Genomic DNA, 24,927 nt, shown 5'->3' on the forward strand with positions numbered 1-24,927 from the left:
TAAAAGAGAACCCAAACATAAGTCACGAATGTTTAATGGAAAGCACTAACCGATAGTGCCGTAAACGCATAAACTCCTGGAATGATCATACAGACGTGATGGACAGATGAGAGATATTTAAAAAATAGCGAGAAATTGTATACACGGATTCGGCAACGAATTGTATTGGAGGGCAGCTTCAGTTTTCGGATGTGCTCTATCGTTTTTCGGTGGACCAGGCCATTGCTACTGAAAATTAAGGGTTTTGTTTCCTCTTTTCCAGGCGCCACATGATTTTCATTTGTTTTGACAGTGGCTTGTACTTTGCTATCTTCTCCCCATAGGTTTTGGTCAAGTAGCATGAGAAATCTACGATAATGGCTGTTTTGTTCTAATTAGATCATATCACCATATCTGGTCGTCGTTCTGTAAAACCGCTTGATGAGCGTACATGGGAAGTGATAGCCTAGTTGCACACACACCGATTTTGGACGGGTCGGAATAAAATCGGCCGATATTTTATCGGTAGCAGTTGCTAGCACACTTACCGGATTTTTACCGTCCAAACGAGCAGCCAACTAAAGTCGACTGAAATGGTCGGTAAAAAACATTGAACTCAAGAAAGAACTCCTTCTTGAGTTCAATGGTATACAATCGGTGCTTGTACAAACGTGTACTTAGTCACGTACGCCACTACATCCCGGTATTGCCGGTTTTGGACGGTTTCTCACCGGCATTTTACCGTCACCGATCAGTGGTCGGCGTATGTGCAAGGTCCCGTTCCCACACGTGGTTCACTATTGGAATTTGGACGACCGATATAAAATCGGCCGTCCAAAATCGGTGTGTGTGCAACTAGGCTTACAGAGGGTTAGGTATTTTGTACCGGCTATTGTTGAGCAGCCCGAGGACAAATGCTGGACCGTCTTCGGCTTTGTCACGTAGTCTACACTTTGTATACTCCACTGGCTACTTCATTATAGGCTTAGTGTAGACTCGTGTTGGCACAAACTTCCATGCAGAGGTTTGGCCTACCAGTTCAATCAATTCTGATTAAATTTTCAGAATAGTACAATATGAATTAGTACATTCAATTATACTTACACGTTTTTCAAAATACTTGGTTCTATTGTGATAATTTCGTATTAATTTTGAAGGTTGAAAACACCCTGTACCTTGCGTTTCCATAAGTTCATTATCCGTTTCAGATTCTACCATGATGAGTCATTACTCCAGTGTTATCAAATTTTTTGGCACACCTACCGTTTTCCGAGAAATGATTTTCAAGTAAGAACGATATCGAAATTTAACTCCAATGCTGTGAGAATATTATGAACTAGGTAGTTAAGGTGTATCGTCAAAGAATGCAACATACAAAACTGTTTCTGAAATACTTCTACCAGAATCCAAATCCATCTTTAATTATTGCTCATATTCTAAAATCATTCAATACAGAATGACATATTCGCACCTCCAGTCCTCCAATAAAAAGATTATTTCTAAGAAACAGCCCACGTAAAGATATTTCAATCAATGTTGTAGGTACTCATTCACGACCTCAAATAGTTATTTAATCAACTAGTACAATATTAATGAAAGCGATTAATGATGGTTTAAATTAGGGAGTAGGGAGTAGAGAACATCTTATTTTGAGAATTTTCGAGGAATGCAATATTTTGAAGCAAAATTTAAATCTCATCAGAAGTTCTATGGCAAATTCAAGAAAAGTACACAAACGCGTTTTCAAAAGAGAGGAAACCATTTCGGAAATTAAATGTGAATAGTCTGTTAATCCCTAGTTTCGCCTTTCATGCCTTGTATGTTTTCATTTATATAGATTTTTCTGGTTTATGTGGTACAGGGTGGGCAAAATCCGATGGGAACGAATGGCAGCTCTGTAACCGTAAGTGCTAGGGAGAACTGGTTGGCACTGCATTCCGCATGAAAAAGTGTCTGTAGAATGTAACCTTTATTTTTCGATATCAATATATAATACTGTATTCAGTGGGCTGTGTAGTCTAAACACTCTCACTTTATTTCTTTCTCAAAGGCTGAAATACATTTGTAGGTTAGGTGGATTTACATATGCCAAAATGGTTATTATCCTATCAAGTGCGGAAAGTGATACTTGTCCTAACGTTGAGTAAGAACAATATTTATTTGTTTCTCATTCGTAAACGTCAGTTTCCAAAAACACAATATTAATCAAGAAAGTTTATTTTATCAAGTCATTAACTTGTAAAACTGACAGTTAACTTGCAAAATTTTTACAAGTTAGTAGTATTATTCACATTAGAAAATTTTGTTTTATCGTCATATATGTTGAAAATCATGGTACAATTGTTTTCCAGTTTTTCCAGTAACACAGATTTTTGATGATGAAAGAGTTGATACTGATGATGATGAACCATCTGTTGACTCAGAAACTGCTGAACTCGAGGACTGCAGAACATTTGAACTCTCCTTACTACCAAATAATTTGCTAGACATTTCGATTTTTTGTTGACCGAATCATCGACATAACTCATCGCAATTTCGGTGCTCTTCCACCCTCCTGCACTCTTTAGTGCAGGTCTATCAAGTTAGCCCGGAAGTTGTGGCATTTCGATTTTCTGTCGATTGACGACCTTAAGTAGGTTTTCACTAACTTCAGCTTGCTGAAGGAACGTTCACATGTTGCTGTGGTTACTGGTAATGATGAAAAAATTCGGAGTATCATTTGAAGTTATAATTCCCGTATTTTTCGAAGAAGATCCAGAGATGAATGCTCTTCAAATTGTCAAATATCGAACTCTCTTGGAATTTGAAGCTCTCCAGTTCGTTGACAAATTCATACGGATCTAAATCGGAACTATACTTCAATGCCAAATCCGCTGCCTTCTTCTTTACCTCCTCAAGTGGAAAGTCTTTCAAACATATTCCATTGAGGAAGCTAAAGTCTTCAGCTACTTCTGACAAAGCACCGAATCTTTCTTCTAGTTGCAGTGAAAAATATGTTCATTAGTTAATATGCAATATAACTTAATTCAATTTAAAACTGCCCATAAAAGGAAGAAAAATGATGCTTCATCTAGAATTGAGGGATTCTTTTATGAGTAACTGTATGCAATAAGAAATCATTTCTTATTTCACAATCATTGGTACATGTCTACAGTATTACATTACTTTTTCATTCCCCAAAATGTGTTCAAAAGACTTGAGGATCTCTTCAATGAAGAAACTCTTTAAGATTCTCATTATACAAATTCCATCAAATTCAGCTGCTTCCACTTTTATTGATCTGAGAATTCACCATTTTGAAGGGAATTTATTTGATGAAAGTAATTTTTGGTTTTCAGTATATACTTAGTGAATAAAATTTCAAATAATCTGTATGTAGGTTAGGGTCATATTGACCATTACTGTATGATAACATTGTATTCAAAATAAATTCTTTTTTACGTCAGGTGTTTTGGTATTATTACTTCTTCATCCCTTCGATTAGTTGTCATAAGAATAATACTGGAAATCTTTGCAGTGAAACATATTTTCAATCGATATAAAATTATTGCCGACTATCTGAAACATTCACAGCGTGACTAGTTCTGAATCCGCTCCTGTCCAGTTCCCCCACCCAAGGAATCCAAATTCATATTTATGGCAGTATTTTGTGAACGCGTATTTGTCGAGATGCTCTATCTCCTGTTTCATTAATCTATGGTTTTTACTTTGTACCGGCAAAAATTAAAGATTCCATACAACAAATACTGTATGAAAAAACCTCCCCACCGTTTCTCAAATTTTGAGGCTTCTCATGTTCATTGCAGATCAGAGAGAAAAGGTAAATATATCATTCTAGTACCAATCGAAAGCTCAATCCGATTCTTTGACCTTCTTACTACAACTACAAGATTCCACGGCGACTCTTTTCACATTGGAATTCTCAGAATTTCCAACATAACTTTCCGACAAATATTTCAAATAATTTGACAATCTTCGATAGTTTCATAGCATGACCCGTTTTGTGAATTGATTTTCGGAATGAGTTTTAGGGATAAAACCACCTTACCTTCAGAACAGAACTAGCAATTTCTCTTAGAAAAGCTGTGTGAATTTGGCAATCTGCTTTTGTGATGAATTCGATTATGCTTGTGAATCTTGATAGTTGATTTCTCCAATATTCTACCTCCACAAGCGGACCAACAAACTCGTCTTCTCGTCTCAATTGCTGGTACTGTACTAGAGCCTGAAAGAAAATAGCACATTTTAAATGCGATCATCGAACTCACTTTCGGATTCGGTCCAGTAGCACAGTTCTCTGATAATTTGGTATCTTTATTATGAAACAAATTCAGTCATAAAAATGTTGGGAATCCGTATTTCATAAAACAATTATCTGCTGTTGGAAATTTTTGTAGATGTAATAAAAGCTGCAGCTACAAACTTCATTACGAGGTTTTCGTCACGAATATATTCCTAGTTGGTCAAATGAAACCAAAAATTTGTATAAAGATTATCAAAATTCCCCATCTCAAGGAAAATGCGAAAAGCTTATGAATTCATTAAATACCGGTCGTAAGCAGATATGGAATAGTGTAGTTTCAAACATATACTTCACACATTCTAGTAGGAGCTCATGGGCTGTTCTGAGGAAACTAGGTGAGGCTGCTCCTTTAGCAATGTCATCTTCCAAGATCGATCCTATCATTATTGCTCATCGACTCATTGATGTTTTTAATTCAGTTGAAATTTCACAATAAAAAATGAAAGACATGAAGCATAAATAACACAATTTTAGGACCTCACTTCCAGCCGTGGATGTCATCTCTAATCCATTCAATATGGATGAATTGAAAGCAGCAATTAAATCTTCTAAATCTCGAAAAGCTCCAGGTTTTAACGGAATTTATCCGGAATTCATCAAGTATTTAGACAAAAGAGCGTTGTCTTGGTTATTATCTTTTTATGATAATATTCTGAATACCGGCAATTTTCCCGCCGAGTTCCGAAAAACGAAAGTCATAGGAATCTTCAAACGTGGAAATAATTCTTCTGACCCCAGTAGTTATCGACCTATTAGTTTATTAAGTGTTCCTTTTAAAATCTTAGAGAGGCTAATTCTTTTAGGATTGAATCGACTCTAGAAGACGCTTTCCAAACTTGTCAAGGGGGTTTCAGTAAAAGTAGAAATTAATGTGATCAGGTTCTGAGCCTCACCACTTTCTGTGAATCAGGTTTCAATAATAAATTGAAAACAGGAACAGCATTTGTAGATTTATCTGCCGCATATGACACAGTATGGAAGGACGGTTTGATTTTCAAACTTTATACTCATCTGAAGTGTGGAAAAATGTTTAGCTTACTGGAAAACATGCTGTCAGAGAAGGTTTCGTGTTTTTGTAGATGATAAATGGAGTAATTTCAAAACTTTGAATAAAGGTCTTCCTCAAGGATCAGTTTTAGCACCTATTATTTTCAATTTATATCTGTAGAATATCCTTACGACTTCTTCTGAGAAATTTATTTACGCTGATGATATTGCCCTCGCATTCCTTCATTCTGATTTTAGATGCATAGAGAATAATCTATCTACAGATTTAGCGTTTTGAGGAATTACTTTTTCGAGTGGCGTTTGCGTCCTAACCCAAATAAAACGTGTATCCATTTCAACAATCATCAAAAATATAGAAAATTGAGTGTATTTTTCGGTAATTCTATTTTGGAACATAACTTCAATCCGAAATATCTAGGAGTTCAGCTGGTCTCCGCAAAATTTCAAAGCCCATTTGGAAAATTTGCGTCTATTAGATCTTCCTCTATTCAATGGTTGCCAGTTCTTTCAAACATTTTACCGCCTCGTAGACAGACTGCGGTTATGAATTCCTGGAAGAAATTCCAATCCTATCCTGACTCGTTTCCAATTCTATCCTACATTCCAGAAAATACGATTCCAAAACTGAAGACGCGTAAACCTTTAGGGTCCAACCGAGGGTCCAACTCTTTTCTGAATTCGAATATAAGGGAAAAGGCCTTTGGTAGTCTGGATGGAATAGGTGCACTATTTTCAACAAGGAATTAGTTCGAGATCCCTCGAATAGAGTTTTGATCTTCCCAGGAAAATATGGTGTATTCTGAAACGTATAAGAACAGGTCACGGACGTTGCAATACTATGCTTTTCAGGTGGAATTCAGTTGAAAGCACTAGTTGCGAATGCGGGCAACCAGAAGAAACCATAAATCATCTGGTTAATCATTGTCCGATTCATAAATTTCAGGTTGGTTTTAGAGCTATACGTGCAGTTTCTGAGTCTTTCTGAATTGGGTTGTCAATTTCAGGTTAATCTGACATATTGAATGTAATTTTATTATTTTACCTTTTTCTGCTTTTGTTTTCTCTCTATTTCAGATAAAAGTTTCTGGTATTTTGGAGAAGACTTTCTGGGTTTTACTTTCTGTTGGAGAAAGGATCAATTTTTGTAGTGCGAGATGCCCATCAATATAAAATATTTCAGCTTATTTCGTGATCAATTTCATTTTTTACAATCCACTACTCTCACGGGGAGAAAGGTTTTTTTTACTGAGGTTTTTCCCTTAGCTCTTGTATCATACACCAAATTGTATGGTACCACGTGTACGCTAACCTCTGCTAAAACGGTATCTCATACACATGCTATAATTATTGTTTGCCCTTGAAGATTGTAATGCTCCTTATCAGAAGAATATATATCTGAATGGAGGTCTAGTGTCCTGAGAGAAGGACAAGTAATATTAACAACAGAAATGGGCTAGTAGGAAATTTAAATTGAAAAGTGAACTGCATGGAACGTGCCATCATCTATCGAAACAGTAGCAGGTAGACCCTTTGAATAAAGAATGGGTAGACCGGTTTCTGGCATATTTGCCGCATAAGTAAATCACGACGAGGATTTTCCTGTTGGGTAAAATGAAGCATTATTATGACTTAAGCCTTGCGGCTTTCACACTCCTCTCCAGAGAGAAATTCACTTATACCAGATATCTCAGATATCAAAAAGAATAAGCTCTGTTGGAGCCCTTTCCAGGTTTTCGGGCTCGTGGTGGTGGTCGGGTCCGGGTCGCTCCTAGGCTCCCTGCTGTCAGTTGGATTCCTGCTCCACCCACACTTCCTGTCAGAGCAGACTGTGTTCCTCTGCATTCCCCATGTACTTGCGTACAGTTCTCGCCGTTCCGAGCAGTACCGCCTTCTGCATGACTCTATAGATATTTTCGTTCAACTGAAGTTTCCTCAAGTTCTCTAGTAGTTTCTTCGGTATCAGGCCTGTAGATGAAATGACAATAGGAATGGTCTTGAAATTTTTCGGCTTCTGGTTCGTTCCTCGAGATCTCTGTATTTTGAAATTTCTTCAGTGTGCCTATCTAGAAGATTGTTATTATTTGGAATTGCCACGTCGATGAATAGTTCTCTGTCCTCATCCTTATTGAGCAATATGAGGTCTGGTCTATTGTGGGTTATTTTCCGGTCTGTGAGAACAGTGCGATCCCAGTAGAGCTTGTGATGTTCATTTTCCAATACAGCATCCGGGTGGTAATTGTAATAAGAAAGCTTTTTCGAACTTAGAAACTGGTGTTTTAGTACCAATTCCTGATGAAGAATCTTGGCAACAGCATCATGTCTATTTTTATACTCCGTAGCCGCGAACTTCTGACATCCCCCGGTGATGTGCTGGATAGTTTCATGTGTCGCACAGCCATAACGACAGCTATCATCCGCCCTTGAGGCATCTTTGGCGATTTATTTCATGTAATTTCTTGTTGGAATCACCTGATCCTGGATGGCGAGCATAAAGCCCTCTGTCTCAGGAAACAACCTTCCGGAAGTCAACCAGTAGTGCGACGCAGATATGTCGACGTAATCATGGTTGACCTCGTTCTGGTGCCTTCCATGCAAAGGTTTGCCAATCAGTTTCTGCATTTTACCTTGTGCAGAGTGTTCGACGGTTTCCTAGTGATCCTGTTGTAGCTTTAACGGCGTAGAACTATCAGCAACACAAACTAATCCTCAACAATTCCTCAATCGCCAAGATGTCGTGGCAGCTCTGTCCGTTCTATTGAGCTTTTGGGGTGATGTTTATTGTGTTTAGTCAGCATCGTCTTTATTTTTCACTGTAAAGCTACTAAATCGGTGGTCGTCCAAGAGATGATACCGAATGAATAGCTCAGCGCCGAGCAAGCGTAGGTGTTAATCTACTTTTATCAGATTCTTGGTGTTGAGACCGGTTCTCATTATCCTTCTCAATCTTCGGGTGAACTCCTTCCTTAATTCTTTCTTCATCTGGCTCTGATTGATTTTTCTGCCTGTTTTATGCCTAGATACTTGTTTGTGTCTCCTTTCTTTAATGCTTGAATTTCTGCACCATCCTGGAGTTTGAACGTACCATCTTCTATTTGCCCTCTCGTTATGTTCAGCAGTCGACATTTTTCTAATCTAAATTTCATTTTGATGTCTTCCGAGAATCCTTCCACAATGTTCAGCATCTGTTGCATTTGTGTTTTGGTAGATGCGAAGAGTTTCAAATCGTCCATGTAAAGGAGATGATTCAGTTTCATCATAGTTCTACTACCGCTCTTGATGGAAAATCCGTAGTTCGTAGAATTCAATCTATGTGACAGGGGATTCAGGGCTATGCAGAACCACAGAGGGCCCCGCGAATCTCCTTGGAAAATTCCGCGTCTTATTGGAATAGGTCCTGTTGTAATAGAGCAATCTGCTGCTTTCATTCGAAGACTAGTACGCCAGGTTGACATGGCGTTTTTCAGGAACTCCACAATATTGGGATCCACCTTGTAACTCTTCAAGATCGTCAAGAGCCATTCGTGAGGTATAGAATCGAATGCTTTTTTGTATTCTATGTACGCAGCGTAAAGATTCCTCCGCTTGGAGAACGCTTGATTGCAGATAACTGTCTTTGGTGCATCCTTTCTCTTTCAAGGCGATGATGTTATTCCTTTCGCAATAGTTGTGAATTCGGTTTGAAATGCACAATGTGATTAATTTGTACATCGTTGAAAGACATGTGATTGGTCGGTACTTGGATGGGTCTTCTGTATTCCTTTGGTCTTAACGTATGTTGTGCTATGTGTAAGGAATACTGGCATTCTTTCAGGATTTTCAATGACATCATTTATTGCGGAGGTCAATTTATCATGCATGATCCAAAGTTTATTGATCCAGAAGTTCTGTAATCCATCAGGCTCACGTGCTTTCCAGTTGTGTAGTCCTCTGATATCTGATTTCACTTCTTCAATTGTGATCATGTCATGCTGCATCGGCTCATATTTTATAGCTTCAGATTTTTCATCTTCAATACATCCGGTATCTCCATTGAAATGAGGTTTCGTTGATGATTGTTGGATCCAGAATTGGTCAATGACTTCCTTCGTCGGTTACTTTCCATTTCCTCTTTTTCGGCTATAATTGCTTTTATATCTCCTCAGGCGTTCTGCATACAGACTTAATTTTTGCTTCAGAGTGTCGAGGCAATGGTGAGCTGTAGCATTCTCCGTCTCTAGTTGTGTGTGTGTCCTGTTTCTATCCATGATCTCTTTGGCAGCTTTCACAACCTTTCTTCCTCGATTTCCGTTCAAGTACTCCGTCAGTCGTCCAATGTCCCTTCTTAGCCTTTCTGTTGTGTGTTGAAGATGTTTCTGCCATGCTGGCGCGTGTAACTTGTGTAATTTTGGACCATCGTTGTTCGTTCAGCGAATTTTTGCCCCTATGGTTTTCGCTGTCGTTAGCTCTACACATTAAAAAAACTAGATGCAGATATTACAATGAACTACTGTTCTGTAAGTACTCAGGTAAAACGTCCTTATTCAAGATGTCGATTATAAGTGACAGTTTCTTGGATGTATTGAGTCGAGGAGGTGCTATTCGATGAAGAGGATCTGTCCCTTCCAGTTCGGCGAAGTATCTCCTCATGTCAGAGTCAACTTGTCGGTGGAGCTCTTCCCTATCGTCCTGGTGTTCAGGCTCACTTGCGTTGCAAGATGGACTTTCAGTATCAATGTCTTCTGGGTGTTGTTGCCCAGGCATGTGAATTTCACCCGAGGTGTTGGTGTTATTCTCTATTGCTAGCGGACGCTGAAGTTTTCGTTTAATTGCGACGATTCGTTGGTATTAGTTCATTTCTCAGAATTACGCGGTACTGATCTGCCATTCGTTGTTCAGTGATATTGAGATTTGGGTAGGCGTTGCAGAATTCCTCATGGAGCCTTTTCTTATAGTTGTTCGTGTTCTGCCCTAGTCCCGTGATGGAGTTATATATGCGCACAATAGTTTCATTCATGGACGTTGTCCACTTCATGCGCTTTCTAACTAACTCCTCTTGGGTGAGCACTGGCTGAATATCCTGCGCAGCACCTTCAGCGGTTCGAGTCGGCAATTGAATTGGACTCGTTGGTGGCTGTTGTTGCTTTGGAGCTGTAGCTTCTTTTGCAGCAGAAGCCCGCTTCCCCAACATCCTGCCACCGACGTCCCGCATGCTGTCATGTCCAGCGCCGGCTCCAGGCTTCTCGTTATCACCATTTCCATATTGGCATTATTATTATCATAAGAGCCCAAGCAATCAGTAAAGTGTATGAATAAAGCAAGGAAACACACCAGTGTAGTTTTTGTTATCTATAACTGGGGAAAACCCCAACATATGGTCCTTCGAGTAGTATGAGAAAATCAGCAGCAAACAGTGCCATTTTCATCTCGCAGAAGTAACATAGTCAACGTAGACGAATAATTCAAAGGCGTACACATGGAACACATAAGAGTATTCATAATCTCAGAGGAAGAGCAGTTCCAGACTCCACGAGTCCTTTTAAACTACTATTTTCATAAGAAAAAATACACCTCTACTTTATAGCTCAGCAAATATACCTGTTTGAAAAAATCATAGTACGCTACTGGATTGCTATCAAAAAAGTGTCTCCACAATATTTTCATTTCAACATCCTACCTCAAACAGAAACGGAAATAATGACCAGAGTTGAAATTTTAATTTTGACCTATAACTCGAAAACAAAAGAATATAGAGAGATGCAGTTGATAGCATTATTAGTTTCTCGAAACAGGATGACCGTAATGTGCCATGAATTCTCCTTTATCTCGTTGCAAAATATATCGACTGCAAAATTATTATTATTATTATTATCATTATAATTAGAGTTGAGGAGAACCTATATGACTCACAATAAAAAAATTACAATAGGCTCATGCTTGTGAATTCGGAAAAAAAAATTAGATTAAATCAAATTAACGAAATACTGTCCATATAAAAGAAAACTAAGTCCACCACTGAAAATGAAACACGCACTTCTAACTGGTCACAAGTATCTACCGGAGCTCCATGCGTCCCATCTCTTTTTAAAGCTGTTGACACTAGGGGCGTTGACGACACTGTGGGGCAACATATTCCATACCCGAAATACCCTGTTGCTCAAGAAATTCTCTCTGCTTCTGGTGAAAAATCGTTCCCTACTGAGCTTGTATCCGTGTCCCCTTAGATTACCTCTGTTTAATGAAAATAGACCAGACATGTCATAACCGAAAAACCCCTTCAAAGCTCTAAACGTGGTCAGCATATCTCCCCTCATCCTGCGACTTGAGATAGTTTCCAATCCCATCATGGCGAGCCGAGTTTGGTAGTCAGGTCTTATGATACCGAATGGGATTTGAGTTGCTCTCCGTTGCACCTGCTCCAGCAGATCTGCATCTTGAACAAATATGGGATGCCATACTGGACCGGCAAATTCCAATATGGGGCGTATATACGTCTTGTAGAGCGATGTTAATGTTTGAAAATGGCAACGGTTGAAACATTTCTGAATGAGGTACAGAGACTTCTTAGCCTTATTCGTCACCCGCACTATATGCGATCTCCACATCAAGTCAGCATCAATTGAAACTCCCAGATCAACATGTGATGTACAAGTTTCAATCGGATTTCCGTCCAAATAGTATATCATTTTGGGGTTGTTACTACCCAGATGCAGGACACGGCACTTAGAAAAATTCAGAGGCAACAGCCATTCCTCCGTCCACCTCTGAATGATATTACAGTCTTCCTGAAGGGTATCACGATTAGTATTGGGGTAGTTATAAAATTTCACATCATTAGCATAGAATGCACTCTCAGATGAGATACTCATCTCTCAGATTCTTACAAATATATTACTCTGTATATTATATGTTACCTTTCTAAAATAAATAAATGAATGAATGAATGAATATCAAACGAGGTAGATCACATACATAAACTAGAAAGAGTAGTGGCCCCAGGACGGAACCCTGAGGAACTCCACTACTCACAGATCTGAAGGAAGATCTCCCTGAACCGACTTTAACCGAATATGTGCGATCCGAAAGAAATGCATGGATCCACCGCAAAAGCATGCCTCGGATTCCATAATGTTCCAACTTATGAAGTAGTCGTCTGATTGGCACCCTATCAAACGCACACGAGAAATCTAAGTAAATTACATCGACGGGAGTTTTACTATCTAAAGCTGCAGTCCACGAACCAACGCTACTCAAAAGATTCGTCAAAACAGATCTGCCAGGTACAAAACCATGCTGTTCGGGCGGTATCACAGAAGTGTCCAACAGAAACTTTGCCAGTTCCGATGTAATCATCCTCTCTAAAATCTTGAGTACAGCAGATGTTAAGCTAATGCGTCTGTAGTTTTTAGGACTGTACTTATCGCCTTTCTTGAAAATCGGGGTGAAGGAGGACTGCGTCCATGCTTTCGGCAATATACCAGCTGACAGGGAACGCTCGTAGATCGTGGTCAATGGTGATGCTATCGCAGATGCACAACGTTTCAGGAATGTCGTAGTGATGCCATCTAGTCCAGGGGCCTTTCCCTCAATAAGACTTTTAAGGTGTTCAAGAACGAGTTCTTCAGGCCAAATTGATTATGCATATCGTCGATGCAATGCCAAAACCGCGAATGTGAAAAATTATAGTAACGAGATAAAGGCGTTTGAATATTCAGAGGAGTACTATAAAATCACAAATAATTCTAAACCAATTTCGTTCATACATATAGCAATAGCAGATGATACACTGTATTATTTGAGTACTAAGATTCAAAATGAATGATGATTTTTTTTCTTATTGCACATTCGTTCGTTTCAGTTTTGGAAATAAAATCAATAATCACTTTTCGTGAAAATGAATATATTGATATAAACAGTTCTTTACAAAAATAAAAGGAGATATCTCTTCTAAAATAAAAGTTATACATTTCTGTTGGAAAAAATACTGAAAAAATAACTAGGTACATGCCAAATAACTGCACTTGCTTCAATTTGAGTCATTATCTGTATCTTCATCAGCATCTGGTTGTGGTAATCTATCTCGTTCAGTATTACTCTTTTTCAATGAGCTATAGAAACTATGGTACACTCTGGGGATAGTAAGATCTTGGCACATTTTCTTTAAATCATTCCATTTTGCTTCACTAATGTGTAGAGGAGAATTATAGGCTCTTTTTAAAAGTAGTTTTTTGTGACGTCCTCGACTCTTCACGGTTTTATTACAATCGACGACGTGAAACTCCTCAGCGAAGTCAGTCTTGTAAAATAAACTCGTTGGTTGCTCCTTCAAGTATCTGAGACAACAAACTTTTCTCCAAGGAACTCCACTGAAACTCAGAGAATTGGTCGCAAATTCTTTGAAGTCATAAAATTCATCGAACATTAAACGGTTCTGGTTTTATGCGAGCATCCCGGATAACTTGTGCCCAACCTTCGGGAGTATAAACGGGCACAAATTTGGATTTTTGCTCTATTTTGGAATGGATGGAGTCGCACTCCATTTCAGTGTGTCCTGTTTCAAAGAAGCGATGATCAATTATCTGTAGGGAAGGATGGTTCACTAGAAGCTGCATTAACATAGCAGAAAAAAAAGAATTTTTCTGCTGCCCACCGCATCCGTCAGACATCATACGCACATGCGTGATCTCAGTATGGGACATAACGAAATCGTATATGCACGATGAGATTTCGTTTGCTCCCCTTTTTCCTTGCGTCTCATCCCAAAGATAACACTTTACATTCTGATTACCCAAATTGTAGACCGTTAAGTTATAGACAGCTAGCTTCCTCAGATAGAAAATTTGACCTGCTGATCCTTTTGGCGTAGTCAATACAGCTTGTAGATCAAAGTTGAAGGCTAATATTTTGGAATCACCTTTTGCTACCATTTTATCTTCATCGCGTGCTTTTCTGGCTGCATTTTTTCTTTCCAAATGCTTGTTGAATTCATCTTGATTAGCATTCTTCTCATTCTCAGTCATCTGGTTCCGGGCAAGACATTTTTTTCACTGATCTTTTTTGGGTTTGAAAAAACCTAAATTGTATTCATAGAATATTTGTCGGTATTTTTCTGAAGAAACCGGCTTTAATTTCTTAGTACTGCACATATCTTTGTACATCCTATACATAATCGACACATTAAGACATGAGTCAAAGTATTTTTTTGTGCTTGAAGCCCTACAATAATGTGACTCCACTGACGGAAAAGATAAAATATGTTCGCGTATTAATGCATCCATATTGTCAGTTAATTTGTTCGCTGGGGTGTGTTTTCCGCGTTTATCTTTCTCTTGTATTCCTATGGAGGAACGCTTTTTCAAAGCAGATCGCATGAATGCATCTGTCATGTTCAAAGTAGCCATGAAGAATTCTCTACAAACTACACGTTTTGTCTCATCAACGGTTAAAGTATAAACGCATGTGTATTTTTTTCGAGAATTCTCAATATTTCGAGTCGTGCGATTTTTCTGCTTCTGCTCTATATGGCTCTGCAAAAATACCCGTTGATCCTCAATATTATTCATCTTACGGAAATCCGTATAGATTTGAAGTCTATTTTGTTCATTCACTAAAGTTATGCACTTATGCTTAGGTTTTGTGAGACATGGGGTTGGTAGAATTGGACGTGCAGGTTTCTCTACACCACGATGTGCAATGTAGGACTCACCCCGAAGCCTTCTATCTTTCCTTATATTTTTCTTCCAGAGGTTTTCATTTCTCTTCCTTTTCTTAGAAACTTTTTCTTCCTTCAGGGATTCCTCTTTATGTTGATCGCGGTTTTTATCGGAATGCTTCATATTATTATTTTTATAGTTCTCAATATCTTCTGAGGATGAGTCGTCATAAGACGATGAGGGTTCATAGTCAAGTGATGATGAACTGGAGTAGTCTAGATCCTCTAAAACATTAGTACCAGATACTGAGGGAAGAACTTCGGGATTTAGGACTTCGGACAAAATTGATGGTTCAATCGCTAATTCCGAATTAGTATATTCGATTAGATCGAATGGAACTTCTTGGTGTAATCCTGATTCGACAATAGTGCATTTTGCGAGCTCATTTTCATTAGAATTATCTGAAAGAAAAAATGTAATGTAAGATAATTGTTTTTGTATTATATTATGTTTTACCTTTAACACTATTTTTCCGGACAAGTTCCATCATTCTTAGAGTTCGGGAGTTCATGCTTATTGCTCAGATAAATTCACTACCTTCACGAATGTTTCAGCAGTACTAACAAACAATCATAAGCTGCAAACGCGAATGTGGCACATTCGTTGTTTATGCACTGGAACAAACACTAAAACCAACCTCTGAGTTCGCGAATGTGGCACATTCGTTGTCTTTGCGATGGAACGACACCAACTCCACAGTCTGATATCGCGAATGTGGTACATTCGTTGATTATGCACTAGAATAAGCACTAACTCGATACTCTGAAATCGCGAATGTGGCACATTCGTCGTTTATGCACTGGAACGAACACTAACTCCTCACTCTCGCGAAAGTACGATCAAGTCACATTAGGGTTATGCATTTCAGTGGACATTCGCGCTTTTGGCATTGAATGCCCCCGAGTCTAACGTCGCTGTTTGTGCATATAGGTGAAAAACGGCAAATTTGCACATTCGCGGTTTTGGCATTGCATCGACGATATATTGTGGAAATTGAATCTATCCTAGGATGAGGCAGTTCCAGCTGACGTTCATTCAGAGTGGCTGAAATTCCAAGGAAATTTTCTACAACTGAAAAACATAAGAATTCCACGACAGATGTTTTAGAATTTCAGCTATTTGATAGGTGCGAGAGAGAAAGTAGAGCGTCCGAGGTCCGTGTGAAGAAACAGGACGCAACATAATAGTGTTCGATCAGAATTTAGACATCTTCAATAAATGTTCTTCATAGTTGAAACTGTGAAGAATTATCGCATACATATTTAGAATCACCGAAACCTGCAAGGTTAAAGGTGAAAATTTTTTTTTTTTTTTTTATAACCTTTATTGAAATTTACAATCTACTTTTCACAAGTAATAAGTAAATATGGTGATATTAAAATGTCATGTAGAAGTTATCAAACTTATTGAAACTTCTTATTCAAACTTCAATTGAAGTCAATTGGCCATGTTTTCTGCAACCTTCTTCTGTTGAACGGGTTTTCCGTTAGTTGGTCTATGCAGCTGTTTTCATGTCCTTCCAGATTTTGTAGATATTTTTTTGAGCGTTTTTTTATCTCATCAATAATGAAGGGGATTTTCAAATCATTATGTATGGTGAAGTTTGAGACGTACCATGGAGCATCTGTTAAAGCTCGAAGGATTTTGGATTGGACTCTCTGTATTATTTGGATGTTCGATGTTTTGGCACATCCCCAGAACTGAATCCCGTATGTCCATATGGGTTTAATTATGGCTTTGTAAATCAATACTTTATTTTGGAGAGATAGCTTGGATTTTCTGCCTATTAGCCAGTACATTTGTCGAAATTTCATATTGATTTGGGTCTTCTTAGCTTGAATGTGTGGTTTCCAGGTGAGTCGTTGGTCTAAGTGGATTCCTAGATATTTGGCTTCTGTTCTAACTGGGATTTGGTTCTCATTTATCTTAACTGGTGGACATATGTTTCGTTTGTTGGTGAATGTGACTTGGACTGATTTTGTTTCATTGATGGTAAGGCGCCATTTTCGATACCATTTCTCCAGTTCATTCAGATGTTTTTGGAGCTTTTCGGAAGCTGTAGCTGCGTTTTCGTGGGCTGTGAGTGTTGCTATGTCGTCTGCAAATGAGGCTATCGTAGTGTTCTGATTTTCTGGAATGTCTGATGTATATATCAGATAAAGCAGTGGACCCAGTATACTTCCCTGTGGTACTCCTGCTTTTATTTCAGTTGGTTCAGATAGAGCATCACCCTGTTTCACAGCAAAATATCGGTTGGTAAGGTATGATTTCATAATTAAATAGTATGGCTGTGGGAGAAGTTTTTTCAGTTTGAAGAGTAAGCCATTATGCCAAACCTTGTCAAACGCTTGGGATGAGTCCAGGAATACAGCTGTACAGTATTTATTGTCTTCAAGGCTTCTTGATATGGTGTTCATCACACGATGTATTTGATGGCTTGCCGAATGGTTTTCCCTGAATCCAAGTTGATGGTTGGGTAGTATTGTGAAAAAATCTATATCCTTCTTCAATCTTTTGAGTAGAAGTTTTTCCAATAATTTGCCCAAAATTGGTAGAAGGCTTATGGGCCTGTAAGATCCCACGTCGTTTTCAGGTTTGTTCGGTTTATGGATCATTATTATCTCGGCATATTTCCAGATAGTCGGGAAGTAGGAAAGGCTCATCATACGGTTGAATATAATGTTGAGGAGTAGTATAGCCTTTTGTGGCAGTTTCTTCAAAATTTCTGCAGTAATCAAATCGAAACCAGGGGCTTTCTTATTTTTTAGTCTTCTTATTTCTTGAAGAACTTCCTTGGGTTTGAAAGGCTTTATGGGGAGAGACATCTGGCACGCAGCATCGAGGAAAGATTCAACTTCTGTGTCGTTGTAGCCTGGGTGCGGATCATTCGGTTTGAGTACTGTTGACAAGTGTAGAGCGAAGGTTTTTGATTTTTCCTCGTCGGAGTTGGCCCATTCCCCAGTTGTCTTTCGGATTGGAGGTTTTCGTGTTATAGGTCTCTTATACTTTTTCGTGGCTTTCCAGATGTTGTGCTCGCTGTTGTTGTCTATATTTTGAATGTGGTGTTCAAATTGGGAGATGTAGTAATCTTCAAGAGTTTTGTGTAGTTTTCTGCATAAGTGATTATAAATTGTTTTATCTGCTGGGTTACGGGATCTTTGCCATCTACTTCTAGCTTGTCGTTTTTCAGTTACCAGTTCTCGAATTCGCAGTGGTAATTTCTTTTCGATATCATCCTGTTCTGATGGGGTTGGTGTGGATTCCCAGGCTGCTCTCTGGATTATTTCTGTTATATACCTTGCAGCTTCTTCTAATTCTTCAGTTTCTTTGAGTTCAATGTCTAATCTTATGTTGTCACTTACTATTTGTTGGAATAGTTTCCAGTTGGTTTTAGATGTTGTGAGTGTACTTTTTTTCTCCCGGAACATTGCAGTTGTGCTCAAGGTCATCAAGATTGGTGAGTGATCCGATGATAGGTCTGCATTTGGTTCAGCCAGCATATAATTCCTATTTATTCCATTTGTGACGAAGAAGTCTAAGATGTCTGGTATTTTGTTCGGGTCAGTTGGCCAGTATGTTGGTGTTCCGTACGAAACCACTTGAAGATTTCTTCTTGTTATCACCTCCTTCAGGTTGCGTCCTTTAGGGTTTATTAGCCGTGATCCCCAGTGGTTATGCTTCGCATTCCAATCTCCTCCAATTATGAATTTTCGCCTGAAGTTTTGGAAAAACTCCGTATATTGGTTCTCGGTTATATTGTGTCGTGGTGGTGAATAAATGGCTGATATGTCGAAGCTCCAGGTTTCTGTGTGTACTGTTATATTTGTAGCTTGTATTTTTTCTGTGACAAAATTTGGCAGTGTATGGTGTTTGATATTGCTCCGAATAAGAATAGCTGACCCACCCTGCGCTCTACCACTTGGATGTTCGGCAGAATATGTAGTATAGTGTGGGATCTGGAAATACGTTCTTTCAGTGAAGTGGGTTTCTGATATCAGCATTAGGTTCATAAAAGCTTTAAGCTCATTTTTGTGGTTTGGAAGGCCATTCGCGTTCCATGAGGCTATGCGGATGAAGCTGTTGAATTTTAATGAAGTTTATTCACGAGTGTTGTGAGCAGATTGAGCATAATCTGATTCTGGTTCATCATCTGCGTGATCATGGATTTCAGGTCGGAAAGGAAACTATTCATCATGGTTTCTAAGGAAGAGTTTTGTCTCTGAGAGGGTGGATCTTCATGTTCGTTATTTCGCTGAAGGGCTTGGGCGTAAGACATTCCTTTTGGTTGTTTGTTTGTTGGTTGTTTGTTTGGTTGTTTGTTTGTTGGTTGTTGTTCTGTTTCTTGGATTGTTTCTGGAATGTTCTGTTGTCTGTCATATTGCAGGGGGTTTTTATTGTTGTTTTTCGTTTTTGATATGAGTTTATATACCTGGCAACCTTTGTAGTTGGACGGATGATCAGCCCCACATAATGCACATCTTGCTGGAGTCGATTTTGGTTTCTGGCAAGTTTTAGAATCATGCTGATTACCACATTTTACGCACATGTATGGTCTATTACAATAAGTTTTGGAGTGTCCATATTCTTGGCATCTAGTGCATTGTATAATTTCTTTTTTCCTTTTTGGTGGTTCGATGCTTATTTTCTGATTTAAGATGAACTCCAATTTGTATATATCTTTATTGTTGTCGTTTGGTTCCCAGTCCACAAAAAAAGCGGAAGTGGATTTTTCATTCGATCTCTTATAATACTGATGTTCCTGACTTTATGTCCGTGTTTTTCTATGTCTGCTTTTATGTCAGTTGTTGGAATACTGGGATGAAGGTGTCTGACAACTACCCTGTAGGCTCTGTCTTGTTTAATTTGGTAGGTATGAAAAATGATGTTTTTTTCTCTCAGGAATTTTACTAGTTGTCTGTAGGTTTCTGGATTTGTGACGTTTATCTTTACACAATTGTTGGTCAAAGTTTTTGAATAATATTGTTCATCAGCAATAGCGGTTGATAGAAGTTCAATCATTTGTGGGAAATTTGTAACTCCGTGTATAAAAATGGGTGGTGGTTTTGGTATTTTCGGTGGTGATTCTGTAATATCATCACTCTCGTTTTCCTTGTTGAGATATTGGAATCTATTGCTGGTTTCAATTGGTGAATTTTCATTTATTTCTGGCGAAAGGTTTGAGAATTTTCTTTTCTTTACTGTTTGCCATTGAAGGCTGTTAGCCATAGTATTATTGTTTTAGTCGCCCTCAGGACAACTAGTATTATGAAAATTCAGAATCCGGTGTTTGTTTATTATTTTTCACAATAATTAACGAATGGAATATTTATCTACGTACGTTTGTATAGCATATGACTTGGAAGAGCTCAACAGAGCTATGAAGTATTCAGTCAAAATTGTCCAAATGGAATCATTCCCTGAAGAGATGAATACCTTATTGAAGAGAAATCCCACTTCCAATCAAAGCAGAATATTAGGGTCAAAATCACCAAGGTGAAAAATTACGTTTGGCAGGAAATAAATCACTGAATTCTGCCTTTTTCAAAAAAATTATCATTTGTAAATACACACTTGTGTTCATTTCAACTATACATAATATATTTTACTTCAAAAATGAAACATATTCATTATTATTTGAAGAAATATATACAAAAAATCATTTCGGGAACGTGTCCGGAATAGCAATATATGGAAACTAACATCGTGAATATTCATAAAATTGAATAAACTAGACCAGTTTTCTTTCTCATTGGCCTCGAATTGTATCTTAAATCAAGTAATTAAGGGTTTTATTGAAGAAAAAAATCGAATTAAAGAAAATCGATACAAAATATCATATCCGAAAATATGACCGTCATTTCAGTGAACAGTTTTGATTGCCCGAAAAAACTATGTTTGTTAACGCAGTATTTATATTAGATGTGGTCCAGTGTCGTAGAAGGTCTAAAGGAAGTGACTGTCTAGTGAGGTTTTCATCTAAACAATTGAAAATAAATGGTAAGTACCATTTTTTATAGACCGTACATCAATAGGTCATCATACCGGGGACGCGTTCATTTACTATGTGTATTAAACAATATACGTTTTATTGTGTTTGTAACGAATACTTACTTCAAATATTTCACATAAACCAAGCCAAACGCGATATCGCAAAATGGGGTCCGTATTTGAAAAACTCATTACGGGAACGATCATTTCTGGAACGTCCCCGTACTTGATGGAGCGTTCTCGAAATGACTATGATGTTCCCGAGATGACTATTTGATTGCCAAAATGGTATATGTTATAACCATTGTTCATTTGATTCATTTTTTATGGTGTAAACTCGGTTTTTAATAAATGTTTCATTTTTCAGCTATATGGAGTCTCATGATTCTGAAGAAAATAAAAAAAACGTACGAAAAAACAACTCAAGAAAAAAAGTTAAGCTTACTTGAGAAATCGAGAAAAGGCTAATGCCAGAAAAAGGAAATTTTTAGATAATATGACTGAGAATGACAGAGATATTGAAAGGGCTAAGGATAGAGCATACTACATGCTGAGATGACTGAGAGAGGAAAGCGAAAGCCGAGAAAAATTTGGAAGGAAGCATCACAAAAATACAGAAAAAAGAAGAAAGCATTATCAAATATAATGAAAAATAATTCGTCACATTCCAATGATGATGCAGATCCAGCTGCAACACTATCAGTGAGGAAAACGTCATTGGGAAGAAAAATTGTGCGGAAAGATAGATCCAAAGCATACCGCATAATAATGCAGCAGGATAAAATGATGATGCTGAAATTAAACGTAAATATGGAAATTTTTAGAGGACACTGAGAAGAAATGAAAAAAGAGGACAGGATAAAACTCAGGTACAACAACATCAAAAAGCAAAGTAGATGCATTGCAAGGAAATATCGACGAACCTCCTGAAATACGCAAGACTCTTTTATTCAACAAAGTAATGACTACGCAATTGAAAGACAAAGCCAGTACTTTGAAGAAAAAATTCTAAAGAGAGGGAAGTTTTCCAAAAAATGTGTTAGCGGTGATTTATTAAGGAAATACAGATATCTTCACATGACTAAGACTTTTTTGCCAAAACAAAGAAACAGTTCATCGAGTCTGTGTGTGATACAAAAATGCGTAAGATGGTTTTGAAGCCGGAAGTTCAACAAAAAGTTGAAGATTTCTTCGAAAGGGATGACGTTAGTAGGATGTGCCCAGCCAAAAGAGATTTTGTGAAGAAGAGGGGCATCAAGAAACAAAAACTGCACCTTTTATTCTCCGTTAAAGAACTGGTGTCAAAATTACTCAGCGGAGCTGCAATAAATTTGTCCTATTCAATATTATTAAGGGCAAAACCATTTTGGGTAGTTGCCCCAAGATTAAGGGACAGAGAAACTTGTTTATGTGTCAAGCACGAAAATTTCGAACTCAAACAAATTAAAAAACTCACAAAATATCAAGTACGGAGGTGTTGAGAGAAATATCATGGATTATAGTCGCGATATAACTTCCCATGAGTGTATGAATGGTTTATGTGATAACTCTGAAAATCCAAAGTTTGAACCAGGTGATGATACAGATTCTGTGGCATACTTTCAATGGAAGTGTGTAAATGAAGCTAAAAACGTAAAGGTTGATGACTTTAGAATGATTAATAATTATGAATAAACCAAATGTATAAATATGACATCCACATATCTGCTTATGATTCGATAATTTTACATTTTATCTTTATCGTCATTTACGGAACACATACATCATTCCGTGAACACGTCGTCATTTCTAGTCCGAGAGCTGGCAGCAAAAACAACTACCTCATAAGTTACCAAAGGTGTGGTTTGGCACTTTGGTTCATTTCAATAATGTGAACTTGAAACCTTCCGTCTGCCGTTCGTGAGTGGTCGCCTTATTGGATAAAAAAAATTGAAAAGATGTGAAAAAATCGATCAGAACTTTCCAATTATTACCAATATGAATGTTGTGTTAAAATGGTCTAGGATCTTAACTGAATTGAAATCGTAAGCGTCTGCCTACAGGGGTAGTCGCTATTTTGAAATAGACGCTGTCAAATACAGGGTGGTCCAGATCGTAACCAAGAAATTTTAACCACGTATTCTACATCAAAAGTAAGCCCTAGTTTGTCATATAAACATATGTCGAGAAATGTTTCCTCTCCGAGATACGGGATGTTGAAATTATAGCAAAAAAAAAAAGTTTTTTATTGATAACTTTCACACTGCTTGAAATATTTTTATGAAATTTGAGACATGGGTTTTGAGCGTCAAGGAGAACTTTTTGCATAATGTCATTTATTTTCTATTTCACCAGTGACGTCCGTACTGCAGCGAGACTGAATATTTTCAGATAAAAAAATGATACGGCACTGGTTTTTCCGACAATAAAAATTACTTTTTAAGTCCCGTTTTAATTAGGAGCAAATTCGGTCTCTTGACTTTTTGCTGTACGAGGCACCGTTTCCGGGTAAAAAAATAAAACACATTCTCATGCATGAAGAAATCGCCATTATTTGATATGGTAGGAACATAATAATAATAAGACTATTTTTGTGAACGAAACATGTGACTAAAAAAAATAAACATTAACAACAACACTCAAAACGAACTTAAAGAAGATGTTCAGAGTATGAACCATTTTGCTGAACACATAATTCACATCGACGTCTAACAGATCCGACAGCAGCAGCTAAATTTCGATTTCTTAATTCGTAGCAAGCATTTTGAATATGGCCAATAAGTTTGTCCCTTGAGTTCACAGGAGTCATATATACGATTTCTTTCAAAAACCCCTATACGAAGAAGTCCAAAGAGGTAATATCGGGGCTCCGTGGAGGCCAACTGACTAGCCCATTACGTCAGATCCATCTTTCTGGAAAATGATTATCCAACCAGTTCCTCACATTTCTATGAAAGTGGGTTGGACAACCGTCAAGTTCAAACCAAGCCGCTAATCTTGATTCTACTGGAATATTTTCCCACATATTTGCATGCTCCGCCATAAGAAATTGTAAAAAAATTTCACCATTAACTCGTTCTGGTAAGAAATAGGGTCCAAATAGGTGTTTATTATAAACTCCAAGCCAAACATTAACACTAAATTCTACTTGAAAATTTCTTGGTCGAATGGGATGTGGATTTTCGTGGGCCCATACATGAGGGTTATGAATGTTTACCACGCCCCGACGAGTAAAACACGATTCATCAGTCCATTATATGGTATTTAAAAAGTCTCTATTCTGCTCAATTGAACGAAGAATCCATTGGCAAAAAAATAACCTTCGCTGTTCATCACCTTCTCGTAAACCTTGGACGGGTTCCAAATGGAAAACATGTCGACGGTTTTTAAAACTCGAAGAATTTTTGACTTAGAAAATCGAAGTGTGCGAGCTGTTATTCGACTGCTTGTTGTTGGATTCCTATCAAATTCACGAAGAATCCTGTTATTGTTCCTTTCTTGCCCAATATTCACTCTTTTCTGTCGTTCATCAGGTCTAGTACTGAGTCCATTAGTTCTAAATTGTTGGTGAATGTTGACAAACACTGAGGAATGTGGATGGCGTCTTCTCGGAAATCTTCTTCGGTACTCCCTAGCTGCTTCCGCCGAGTTTCTATTTGCCACTCCATAACAGAAATCATCGGCTTGTTTCTGACTCATGAAACACAATGGCATTTAGTTGTTAAAGAGAAACTGACTTATCACTGTGATAAATTACTGTCAAACTTCAAATAAATGTTCGAAGCTGACAACAGTATTTTTCTCCATGGCACACTTTGCTTTCCACAATAAGGAAATAACAGTTTTTTATGGTTATGCTTGTATTGAAACGAGTAATTGGAATTCAAAACTGTCATTTGAGTTTTTCAATCAAATTATTCCACGCTAAAAATAGGAGTTGGGTGTGTGTTGGATTTATCTAATCTTAGAAAATTGCTACAA

The 24,927-nt window shown here is 37.9% G+C and overlaps 1 protein-coding gene across 3 annotated transcripts in view; it reads right to left on the reverse strand.

Moving 5' to 3' along the window:
• Positions 1-24,927, reverse strand: part of LOC123318393 (dynein axonemal heavy chain 8-like) — a 1,393,903-nt gene that overhangs the window by 1,212,645 nt on the left and 156,331 nt on the right. For all 3 annotated transcript variants that reach the window (XM_044905013.1, XM_044905020.1, XM_044905005.1), the window contains exon 7: positions 4,028-4,204. In XM_044905013.1, the coding sequence (XP_044760948.1) occupies positions 4,028-4,204 (177 nt within the window). The remainder of the gene's footprint in view (positions 1-4,027; positions 4,205-24,927) is intronic.

This window comes from Coccinella septempunctata, chromosome 1 (assembly GCF_907165205.1).
Source record: "Coccinella septempunctata chromosome 1, icCocSept1.1, whole genome shotgun sequence".
NCBI classification, from domain to species: Eukaryota; Metazoa; Arthropoda; class Insecta; order Coleoptera; family Coccinellidae; genus Coccinella; species Coccinella septempunctata.